The sequence below is a fragment of the Capricornis sumatraensis genome, chromosome 17, assembly GCF_032405125.1.
Source record: "Capricornis sumatraensis isolate serow.1 chromosome 17, serow.2, whole genome shotgun sequence".
Classification (NCBI taxonomy): domain Eukaryota; kingdom Metazoa; phylum Chordata; class Mammalia; order Artiodactyla; family Bovidae; genus Capricornis; species Capricornis sumatraensis.
Window position 1 is genome coordinate 69315603 of NC_091085.1, and position 12090 is coordinate 69327692.

The 12090-nt window shown below is 54.2% G+C and overlaps 1 protein-coding gene across 1 annotated transcript in view; it reads right to left on the reverse strand.

Annotated features, from left to right (window-relative positions):
* The window catches only part of GCN1 (GCN1 activator of EIF2AK4), a 54381-nt gene that overhangs the window by 12178 nt on the left and 30113 nt on the right, over window positions 1–12090 (reverse strand). The window contains exons 30-44 of the mRNA XM_068990196.1: window positions 11750–11939; window positions 11487–11557; window positions 10681–10846; window positions 10116–10310; window positions 8633–8879; window positions 8062–8183; window positions 7643–7757; window positions 6750–6929; window positions 4115–4335; window positions 2885–2953; window positions 2563–2701; window positions 2278–2474; window positions 1958–2100; window positions 533–650; window positions 204–419 (exon numbers count right to left, since the gene is read on the reverse strand). Coding sequence (XP_068846297.1) covers window positions 204–419; window positions 533–650; window positions 1958–2100; window positions 2278–2474; window positions 2563–2701; window positions 2885–2953; window positions 4115–4335; window positions 6750–6929; window positions 7643–7757; window positions 8062–8183; window positions 8633–8879; window positions 10116–10310; window positions 10681–10846; window positions 11487–11557; window positions 11750–11939 — 2389 coding nt within the window. The remainder of the gene's footprint in view (window positions 1–203; window positions 420–532; window positions 651–1957; window positions 2101–2277; window positions 2475–2562; window positions 2702–2884; window positions 2954–4114; window positions 4336–6749; window positions 6930–7642; window positions 7758–8061; window positions 8184–8632; window positions 8880–10115; window positions 10311–10680; window positions 10847–11486; window positions 11558–11749; window positions 11940–12090) is intronic.

Here is a 12090-nt window from a genome sequence, read left to right on the forward strand (position 1 = left end):
CTTTTCTTCTCTACAAGGTCCTAGGCCCCCACTTAGCACATGGTAGATGCTTAAGAAATATTTCTTAAGTAACTAAGTAAATAAAAGTTCCCCTGCTAGATGGTGGACCCCACTGCTCTCCCATTCTCTGCAGACCCAGCTTTCTAGCCTCTGAAAGGAGGCATCAGGGCTCTGTGGTCAGAAGCCAGGCCTGGGACACTTACTGTTCTCTTATCTGCACATGTGCTGGCCAGGAAACCCAGCAGGAGCCCAAAGAGGGTGGGCAGGATCTCGCGCAAGGTGCGGGGGGTGTTAGAGACCACAATCTTCCAGACGTGCAGGGAGGCCTGCCGCACCACCAGCTGGGTGTCCGAGCGGCCCATGTACAGCCCCGCCAACACCCGGTTCCGCCGATCTACCCCCAGGGCAGTGATGATCGCCTGCAGTGGCAGAAGGGAGCCAAGAATGAGAGGTAGTGAAGCCCCCACGGTGTGAGTGTCAGGGAGTCTCCCCACCGGCAGCAGAGGGAGGAGGGTCAACTGGGGCTGTGCACCTTGTTGGACTGAGCAGTTCCGAAGTTGTCATCCTCTGAGGCAGTTTCTGTGGTCATCTTCCCAGTGACTCCTGAGATGTGGAACAGGAGATCGCCAAGGAGCTGAACAGAGCTGAACCTGAAGAGGAGACCAAGAACAGAGTCACAAGGGTGCAGGAGGAAGTCTCGGCCAAGCACCAGCCAGGAAAAGAGACTGAAAGGAAAGGAACCCCAAACACTGGTGGTGGTTCTCTTAGAACGGGAGAGGTCACAAATGATAGCCATTTCTCGACAGTCTCCCACATATGTTCCTTCCAAGTTTTGTACTAACGAACATTACTTTAATAATGGAAAAGAACAAGCTATTTTTAAAAGCAGATACAAATATTTCTATAATAAAAGTTATTAAAGAGAGAGAAACACAGAGGGAAGTATGAGCAGGGAATCCAGGAATGCAGATCATCAGGATGCGACATAAGGAGAGGCCTAGGAGAAACTGTTTCTCTTTGAATGAATGAGTATAAAGCTAACGGTTGTATTCAAACTGAAAGTTCAATTAATACAAACAAATAGAAAGACAGAGAGGGTAAACAAGCGCCCAGACTGTCGGTACCCAGGCAACTGCTCCAACACTCTGGTGACAGCCTTGTGCACACCAATCACCCTGTACACAGACACCCCTCCCACACACAGGGTGTGCAAAGTGGGCCCACACAGGACCCGGCCACGGCCCGCACCTCCCCACCCGCCAACAGAAGGCCGAGGAGCGTCCTGGGTCAGCCGAAGCTGTCCTCACGCCATTCTTCGTAACAGCCGGGTCAAAGTTCGTGTTGTGGACGCACTATCTGACTTTTTCAAACCTACCTTTTCAAATGATAAGCAGTATCGCAACACACATCCTTCTAAATACATCTTTAAGCACTTGACTAAATATGTCCCTGAGACGAAATCCTAGAAGGAGAATCTCCAGATGAGAAAGCATTCACATTTAAAATTTTGATACAAACTGAAGGACTGAAGAGAAAAAACATCTTAGAAGAGAATCGGAATTACAGACACTGCTCTAGGAAACTGGAGAGTTACCAAATGGTGAGAAATGAGGATCTGGAAAAGTTGAGAGCTTTTGGCAACATTCTGCTTTTCATTTCTCAGTGCGTGCGTGCGTGTGAGGTAAGTTACTCCAGCTGTCTGACTCTCTGCAATCCTATGGACCATAGCCCACCAGACTCCTCTGTCCGTGGGATGTCCCAGGCAAAAATACTAGAGTGTGGCCATTTCCTCCTCCAGGGGATCATCCTGACCCAGGGATCGAACTCATGTCACTTACATCTCCTGCATTGGCAGGTGGGTTCTTTACCACTAGCGCCCCCTGGGAAGCCCTCATTTCTCAGTAAGTTCCCCAAACACAAAGCTATGGCCACTGGGTCTTTCCGCCTGACTTCTTACCTTATTCTCCAGAGGTCATCAAAGAGGCCTTGCTCCAGCTGGGGCAGCAGCAGGGCGATGGCCGTCTCAGCATACATGGAGATGACCCTCTGGCCCGCACGCAGGGCAGTATCACGCACAAACTCGTTCTCATCAGCAAGAGCCTGTGCACAGAGCGGGTGTCAGCCAGACCTGCTGCTCCCTAGGCACCCAGACCCAAGAAAAAGCAGGACTCCCTGCTACCCAGCTGCATCTGGCAGAGAGGCCGAGCCCCCCAGGAGAGAGCATGTGTCCTGGCCCCCACCCTAGGCCCTATCCTCAGTGGGGGCACCGGTGCCTACTTTGAGGATACAGGGGATGATGGGCCCCACATAAGGAGTGAATTTGTCCCCGAAGGTGATGGGCAGGTAGTTGAACATCATGATGTAGCCGTCTCGGACGTGGGGGGCAATGTCCACTTTGCTGGCTGTAGCCACAATTTCTGGCATCAGCTTCTCCAACTTCTCCACCCCCAAGCCGGCCATGACCTCAGCCAACCCTGCAGGAAAGGGACAGAGTGAGCCTACAGGACCTCAGGGACCACAGCGTGCCTCCCAGGTCTGGCCCTGGGGCCCATCCTGCCTCACCCTGAGCAGCCCCTGAACGATCCACAGAGCTCTGCTCGTAGGTCAGCGTCTCCATCAGCCACGGCAGCAAGTCCTCAAAGCACGACTCCCCCATGCCCTTGACCATGGCCCCGAGAGCCTTCGCAGACACCGTCCGCACCTGCCAGGAAGCCAGAGCAGAGACGGCAGGGAGACGTGACCACACAGGAATGAGGACCGGTCCCTAGGGCCTCTCGCCCTTCACCAGGCAGATGCAAGCACAGCTTCTGCAGCTCCTTAGCAATCGGTTGCCTGGGGCGGGGCTAAAACCATGCGCTCCCACCCCCTTCCCTCTCAGACTCACCTCAGGCACAGGATCCAGGAGAGAGGCTTTCAGACCAGGCGTCACGCTTGGCAGGTAAGGAGCCAAGTCCTGCAAAGATGGAAGGAGCGACTCAGTGGAGGCCTGAGGCCCGCTTTCTCCAGACCGGTTCCTGGGTAGATCTTGACCACCCCATTCTGCTGAATAGGAGCACTCACAGGGGTAAAGAACCCCCTCCATCCCCCTGGTTCCCTGAAGGCCCTGTGTGATTGCTCAGAAAAACCTCTGAGGGACCCCAGGCCCTCCTGGGGAGTAGAGAGCCCCCAGCTGCCATTCAGAGCTTTTCCTCCTCCTGGGACCGAGGGCTGCCCAGCCTCGGGCATCCACAGATTCTCTCAGCATTTTCCTTTCAGAGTTGCACCATCTTTACCTTAAAAGGTTTATGTCTCTTGATACAGCACTCCACTTTCAGAAACAGTTTTAAATATAGAAAGAACCTTATGTTCACTGCAGTATCATTTAAAATAGCAAGAAACCTTGGACACTATGTGACTGACAATAGAATTATGTAAGTTATGGTATATAAACTTGTTAGAATGTTACATAACTATTTAAGACTCAGTTTTATGAATAACTCGTTATAACTTGGACATACATTTATATTCAGAAATATCATTTTTAAACGTAATTTTAAAACATAACTGTCTAGGCTCCTGGAGGGCTATGGGTAAAATGTTTTGGTTTTCCAACTTCCAATTTCCCAAATTTCCTAGGATTGACCTAACTTTCCACTTTATCTCTTGTGCCTGTAGCCTCAGCAAGCAAATCAGAGCTGTGGTATTGAGAGCACACACATCAGCCTCTGGGAGTGAGTAAACAGCAGATCTCCCAAAGTAGGCTAATTTCCTGAGAGGCTCACAGAAACCAGTGCTTATGACAAGGAGACACTGCCAGCAATCAAAGCGGCAGCTGCTTTCCCAACACCCCTGAAAAGTCAAAGGCCAGGCTGGACCTTTCCTCCCCATCAGCAGGTAAAAGGAGCTCACGGGGATGGGCCTCATCCGGGGGTGGAGCTAATCAAGACTTGTGCGGCTGGGCTCTCCAAGATGTGCAGAGAGCTCAGACTTCCACCCTCCACCCCAGGTTCACTTCTGCCCTGATACCATCAGGAATCGAATGCCCACAGCTACCCCATGTCTACTGTCAGTAGGGACCACGACCCTGAGCCAGCATCCACTGGTCCGTCCTGTGTGAGCCCCCACAGGCCCACACCTTCTGGTCTGTCAGCGAGTACATGTTGCCAATGATCTGGGCAGCCATCTTCCGAGTGTCCGTGGACCGGTCCTGGAAGGCTCTCTGGACGATGGGCATGATGAGGGCCAGGGACGGGGCATCGATGAAGTGGACAAACTTGGTGTCCAGCAAGGTCTGCAAGCACTTCTGGGTCTTCCGGGAGGGGTCTGTCAGGGCGTCCAGCAGGACCGGGGCGATGGCTGCGTGTCCGGACAAGAGAGAGGCAGCTAGGTACAAGTCTGTGGGGCAGCTGCCAGAGCCCCCAGCACTAGATGGGTCAGAAGAAAAGGAGGCCAGGGGCCCTCTCCCGAGAGCCCCACAAGTCACCAGCTGAAGAAGCCAGCCTGTCTGCCAAGAGCAATTCTATTCCTGCTCCCCAGGAGGAAGTGGTGTGGGGGGCGGCAGCTGTCACCCCCTTGCACTTAAGAGCTGTGGCTGATGGGGTGCCTGCCTGCTAGCTTCAGTGGCCCTGAGCTGCAGCCCCGGCTAGGCCTCCAGAGGAGGCCACTTAGCAACATGGATCTTACTCTGGAAGCAGCAACGACCCAGAGTGGCTTTGTGAAAAACACTGTTTGGAGATGACAAAGGCCCCCTGAACTAGTGGTGGGAGTGAGATACACAACACTCAGAGCAGCCGCCACAGATAAAATGACTCTCCAAAGTCAGCACTATCAGCCCAGTAGAAGGAATTTCAAGAGGGGTACCTGGCTGATCTTTCCCACAAGCCCAGGGAATTCACCACTAACAGGATACACTCCAGTCAAGAGTTTTGAGGGATATTTCCTGGCAGTCCAGTGGTCAAAACTCAGCACTGCGGGGGCCCGGGTTCAATCCCTGGTTATGGAACTAAGAACCAGCAAGCCATGCAGAGTGGTGCCCCATCCCCACCCCCAATTTTTTTTAAATAGCCCAATTTAAAAATGGGCAAAGGATTTGAATAGTTTTCCAAAGAAGATATGCAAATGAAAAATAAGCACATGAAAAGATGTCCCACATCATTAGTCATTAGGGAAATGCAAACCAAATCCACAATGAGTGGTTAAGACTCCGTGCTTCCACTGCAGGGGGCACGAGTTCGATCCCTGGCTGAGGAAGTAAGATCCCACATGCTGTGTGGCATGGCCAAAACAAAACCACAGTGACATGCCACTTCATACCCACTAGGATTTCTGTAACCAAAAGGACAGACGGTAACAGTGTTGGCAATTGGAACACCTCTGTATGTGTATATACGGCTACTGAGAATGTCAAGAAAGGTATAGTCGCCAGGTTAACAGTCTAGCAGTTCCCTAGAAGAGGTAAACAGTTACCATATGACCCAGTTATTCCATTTCTAGGTATCTAACCAAGAAACCCGAAATCATATCTACAAAAACAAAAATCAAATAAAACCTTGAACACAATGTTCACAGCAACATTAAAAACCAAAAAGTAGAAACAACGCAAACACCCATCAGTTGATGTATGGACACTCAAAACAGCACAGCCACACAATGAGATACGCTATTAGGCCATAAAAAGGGATGAAATACTGACAGATGCTACAATGTGGATAACCTTGAAAACAGAATGCTAGACACAAGCAGCTAGGCATAAAAGGCCACATAGTGTATGATGCTATTTCCATAACGTGTCCAGATATGCAAACTCAGAGACAGAAAATAGACTAGGGGTCATCAGTTACCAGAGGTAGAAGGGGAAATGAGGAGTGAAACCTAATAATGGGTGTGGGGTTCCTTTTTGGGGCGATGAAAGTGCCCCAGAACTAGACAGTGGTGATACATAATTTTGCGAAGATGCTAAAAACCACTAAGTTGTACATTTGTAAAAAGTGAATTTTATGCAAATTACACTGCAATTAAAAAAAAAAGAAAAAAGGGCCCAGGCTGGATTCCCAAAATGGAAAGCATTCAATTGATAAGAGATAACACTGTTCTGGGCCTTAGAAATCCCCAGGGCTGCTGGACATTGTAAAGAATGACAACAAAACCCACATCTACCTGTTCCTCCCGTAAAACCCCATCATTTTCTGATTAAAATCAAGTCTGGAAATACTCAGGCTGAAACACACTGAATGGTCACTAATGCCCTAAGTTGAAGCTTAGAATTTGACAAGTATGGTGCTGCAAGTCAACAAAGCTGGCTGGGGTTTACTTCTAGAAATCAGTCTTTCCTAATCACTCAAGAAACAACCATGCCAAAGAGTAAGCTCCCTAACCTTCCCTCCATCACAGGTCTCCTGGAATAGAGCGTGAATAGAAAGTTCCCTGGAACCTAACCCCTCTGAGGGGTGCTGCTGCTGCGATCCAGAGCCTGTCATTCAGTTCTGTGGATCTCAAGGCTCCCTTTAGAATCAAGCTGCCTCCAGGCCAACAACTCAGTTTCCCCACCTCTATGGTCAATGAGTGTTCCAGACCAACAGGAGAACAGACCACTTCCGAACTATTTTCCACTGATTATCGTAGGAAAAGGGCTTCCCCGAGTTTAAAGGTCATCTCAGGGCAACTGTCGCTGTCCTCAGAGGGCCTGTGCTGAATGAGTGCACGCTCCCTGCTGCGTTGAGGGGCGCAGGGAGGAGCAAGGCCCGCACGCTCGTGGGAGAGGCCTTACGTACCCAGGATCTCTGGGTTCCTGATGACAGAGCCGATCTGCCTGAGTGCCTGCTGCCCGGCCTTCTGCACTTTGACGTGGGAGTCGGTGAGCACCTCCGTGAGCTTGGGCACAATGTTGGGCAGGCAGGACGACAGCTGCTTGGGAGCACAGTAGGCCATGGCCCCGAGCAACTCCACCGACCCTGCAGACGGCAGACACACGCCCGTGTGAAATCACGGGCCACAGGCTGGTAGTTCACCTGCCTGGGTAGAAGAGAAGCGGCCTGTTCCTCCCCAAGCGGGAGGGCACGGGGCCTGGCTCCAGCCAAGCGAGCAAGATGCGCCTGAGGCCGGCTGAGCCGGGGGAGCCCGGGTGAGAGCCTGGGCAGTGGTGGGGACAAAGGCCAGACCCAGCCTAGAGCTGGCAGTGTCCCCAGGTCAGTTCACTGAGCTTCTCTGTCCTCAGTCCGCTCACCCACTGAGTAAGAGAGTGAGTTTTCAAGATGTAGGGCAAAGCCTGAAGGACCAAGGGGGAAGCCCTGACCAACACTGACCCTCCCCAGATCAGAGCAGCTCCATTTTACAAATTAGGATTCCAAATAAGATTATACTTTTAAAAAGATGGCTTAATGGGGGAAGAGGTCTTAGAATCAGAGAGCTAGCCACAGACCAACTTTAGAGCTCTGGGATTTCCTGATTTAGGTCTGTGGCTCAAAGGCCTGTTTCTTGCACGAAAGTGAACCAACTATTATAGAAACAAGCTGCCTGATGAGAGCCCTAGCCTGGCCCCTGGGCGGGAGGCTGAGGGCGGGGGGCGGGCGGTGGGCACACAGGACAAGAGCAGCATCTCTGCACCCCTGGGAGGGCGCTCTTCAGACAGGAAGCTGAGACAGCGGCACCAAGGGAGCAGCCTCACCGGCTTTGGTTCTCCAGGATTCCTCCTCCAGGGCAGCCAGCAAGGAGGGGAGCACCAGCTTCACCCCGTGAGCACTTAGGTTGCTCATCACAGCCTTGGCACAGTCATCTGCAGCCTCGAGGGAGGAGAAAAGACGTTCAGGGGCTTTCTCCGGCACACCAGGGTCAAGGCCTAAGGCTGGACCATGTGCCCCACTGGTGATCATCGCTCACCAGGCGTCTACTGTGTCAGACCCCGGGCCCCGGCCCACACAGGCAACTGACAGGAGGGACGCGCTTTCTCACCTCACCAGGCTTCAGTACCGCACTGGCAACCAGGGGAGTCCGCACTGGTATCTGGCACTCGAGTGGTGGGCTGAGGGGCTCCCACGGGGCAGGGCCCCCACACACACCCCTGCCCCGCGCAGCCTCAGGACTTACCTCCCGCACATACTGGTTCCCGTCCCCAAAGCACAGCAGCAGATGGGGCAGCACGTGGACCACATACGGCTCGAAGAGCTTCCCCAGCATGGTGCAGAGCATCTCGAAGGCAAAGAGGGCTCCTGGGGGTAGCAGGGCGAGGTGGGGCAGTGAGGCTGGGATCGGGATGTCCTCTGGGGATGGGGCAGCCACAGGACAAGCTCCTCATCCCCTCCTCACCCTCTGGAAATGCTCAGGGCAGCTGGGGGGCTACAACGGCCGCTAAGGAAGGAGCAGCGCCCTCTGCCCACCCCGAGCAGAAGGGAGGCAAGAATGGGAAGCACCACCAGTGAGAAAAGCACCGTCTCCCTCGGCTGAAGGTGCTGTAGAGTCAGAAACAAAGATGCCCAGGCCGCACCGGCGTGGCCAGGATGGAACAGCTCACAGCCAGCCACCAACAGCTCACAGGTGCACACACCCCGACGCCAGCCTTTGGCAGAGGAGGAAATGCCAGTTCCCTCCTCAGGCAGCCAGCGCGGGGAGGGGGCACTGACCGCCCACAATGGGCAGCGTTGAGCCTGGAGATACTCACCCTCCCGACGGCGGAAGTTCTTCTTGTCCTGGATGGCATCGGTCAGCGCGGCCATCATCTCCTGCTGCTTCAGCGACAGGATGCCCAGGCCCTTCACCAGGCCTGCCAGTCCATACGCAGCCCCTTTGCGCTCGGCGTACTTGTCTGACTCCAGCAGTTGCTGCATCAGCCTCTGGATCATACCCCCTGCGTCCTCCCTGATGGCGGGGACGAGGGGTGGCAAGCAGCTGGCCACAGACTCCTGGACCTGGGGGAGGCGCCTGCCCGTCAGTGCCGAGGCTCAACCACGGCCGGTGCCTGGCGGCCAACGCAGTCCCCAGGCCGGTTTCCGCCACTGCCCGTCAGCCCACAAGGAGCATCAGGAAGGCCGACGGGGGCCCACAATCACGTCTGTAGTACGTGCCCACAGGATGCATGCTACATCTGTGAGCCACAAAAGCATCAGCTGTTATGGGGCTGCTTCTGGTGTGAAGGGAGAACCAAGGCCTGGGCAGGTGGGGTGAAGGCTCAGGACAGTAAATCTTACTCACGAAGAAAGATCCTGAGAGAAGTGGGCTACGGTGCCTTCTTAGAAACAGCCCAAGTCTCTCGGTTCTCAAATTCATTAGAATCAAAGGGAAATGGGACTGGGACTTAGAGGACCAAGCCCAAATCAAGTTGTTCCAGAAGATGCTGTCAATCATCCCGACACAGTTCAGGATGCCCAACCAGGCCCAAGAGGTGGCCTGTGGCTAGGAGCCCTGGGCAGGATGCTTTGGAGGCCGGGTGCTCTGATAGCTTCAGTTCAGTTGCTCAGTCGTGTCCGACTCTTTGCGACCCCATGAATTGCAGCACGCCAAGCCTCCCTGTCCGTCACCAACTCCCAGAGTTCACCCAGACTCACGTCCATCAAGTCAGTGATGCCATCCAGCCATCTCATCCTCTGTCGTCCCCTTCTCCTCCTGCCCCCAATCCCTCCCAGCATCAGATAGCTTATTCAACCACAATTCTGTCAACCTATGGTTTTCAACTGTGCCTTTGAGGAGGACACTCTGGATGGCTCAAAATGAAGTGAACAAAACGCAAGTCACAGAAAATACACGTAATGTGTTCTTCAAGAAACAGGAAAAAAAAATCCTTTGCCCTGTGGCCTGAAAACTGCATTAAAAGGCCCCCAAAACATACAACACACACAGAGAGAATGTCACGGAAAGCCTAACATACCAAGGACGATTTTTTTCCCCCTAATCTTTGTATCTCCAAAACCAAGTTTATACAAAGTGCAAAAAATAACTATTAAAAAGTATTAGAAAAAATGCACATACTTAAGAGATCTAGAACATAGTAACAAGCTGACTCTCCACTAGGGCATTCCTAACTCTGAATAAACTAGGCAGTCCCCTGAAAGAAGGGCAGAGAGCACAGCCATCCGGATTTGACACCCGACTCCGTTTGCAGCTTCCACCGCCCACCCAAACAGGGCCCAGGTGGTCGGGGGACATACCTGCTGGGAGGGGGTGGAGAGGGCAGCGATGAGCTTGGCGACAATCGGCTTCACTTTGGGGTCACTCTTGTCCAGGTGCTTGGCTAGAGAGCCCATGAGGACCACCACACTCTGGCGCACAGCATCGTAGCTGGCGTCGTTGGGCGCGTCCTTCAGGAATTCCTCGAACACCGGCAGCAGTGAGTTGACGTTCTCCTGAAAGCCCAGGGCACCCAGAGCCTCACGTCAGCCCAGGGACTGTGCCTGGGGACAACGGGCTCTGCCCAAGCCTGGCTGAGGGACAGGCATCCTGAGCAGTCAGCCAGCCATGCCAGCGGGCTTCCCGGCTTTCTGGCAGAACTGCAGCAGACTTACATCAATTTAATACCCTTTTGGGGTCTTTCTGACCCCAAAGAAATACAAACAGAATCTGCTGGGGGGCCAGCACCCGGCCAGGATGTCCAGCACTGGGCCTCGCCGTGGCATCGTGGTACAGCCTGCCGCCTGTCCCGACCCAGCCTTCTTCCCGCTCCTCAGGTGGCTGAGACCTTGTCCCCCATCTCCTCGCCTGGCTGAGATCTCCTACCTTCCCATGTGTGTTGAGCGTTGCAAGAGCTGCATCCAACATGCACTTCCGGACATCTGGGTTTCGGTCATTGAGGGCGTCGGGGACAAAGAATTGAAAGAGTGGCTTCACCTGAGAGCTATCCAAACACTGGGAAAGCTTGTTCAGGGCCAAAGCCAAGCCACACCTGGGAAAGCAGGGGGAATGTGTCAGCAGAGTCAGAGGCCTCCCGGCTGGGGACCTCTATCCTGGCATGTCACGAGGAGAGCGAGCCTGCCAACAGCACACGCTGCTCCAGGGCAGAGCACAGGACGAAGCCCAGCGCCCTGTGCTCGCCCCCGGCTCTGCCCGTGGGTCTGGAACCGCCCACTTGTAAGAGAGCCCTGCCATCTGCCCAGAGGTTACCCCGCAGGGTGACTGCGAGCAGGGGAGCAGCTCTGCCTGTTTCCCTCTGTGTGAGTGCACTGCCTAGCCTTCTCCCACCAGGCAGGAGGAGACGGAGGGGAAGGAAGCAGAGGTGACGACATCGGAAGTGGCTGTATTCTACAAAAGCCTAGTATGGTGAATCTTTCAGCCACAGCCGTGAGGAGGTACCTGGGGAACTCTAAGAAAACAGTCCCCAGGGGAAAGGAGAAACATGAGCAGAGTCGCCCAACTGACCAGGAAGAGCCGGAAGTGGACCTCAGGCCTCTGACTCAGAGGGAAGTCTTGTCTTTTCCTACCCCTGCTGACCCATCACCCTCTGCTGCCTCCTCGTGGCATGCAGCTTCCACCTGGTCACACATCCAGAAGCGCTGAGCGGTACAAGGCTGCAACAGCTGTCGTACCTGGCTTCCCACTGGTCTGGAGGAGATTCAGAGATAACTCGTCCCAGAGCATCCAGCACCGGGGGCGGCCGCTGCAACAAACAGGTGATCGATGCACTGCAGGGCTCTCTTCGGGCCCATGGGCCAGCCAGTCGCCCGGGTGAAGCGGGATCAGGCACTAGCCACCCTGAGCCACGGGGTGGCTCCTGTCTGGATTAGGTTGGAGGCTGATCAGGGTCCAACCCACCCTTGCACGCCCAGACTATAGTGCCCGGACGACTCACATAGAGCTTCTCCTGGTAGATCTCCATGAGCCTGCCCATGACCTCGGCCGCCTGCCGCTGGTAACGGGCCACCGCCTGGGAGAGGGCTTCCGCCCCGGCCTGCCTCACAGCTGCCTCGTGATAGATGACGTCATTGATGAGCAAGGAGCAGAGGTCTGGCTGCAGATCTAAGCCCATGGTCGACCAGAGCCTACAACAGACCAAAGGCGGCTGGTCAGACAAGGACCGGCAGCACAGGCCCTGCCAAAGCCAACGCCCCAGCCCTCGATCCCTCTGTAGGCTCAGCACGCTGGGTCCAGTTATTCCACAAGAAGAAAGAGAACAAAGCAGGACAGGCAGCC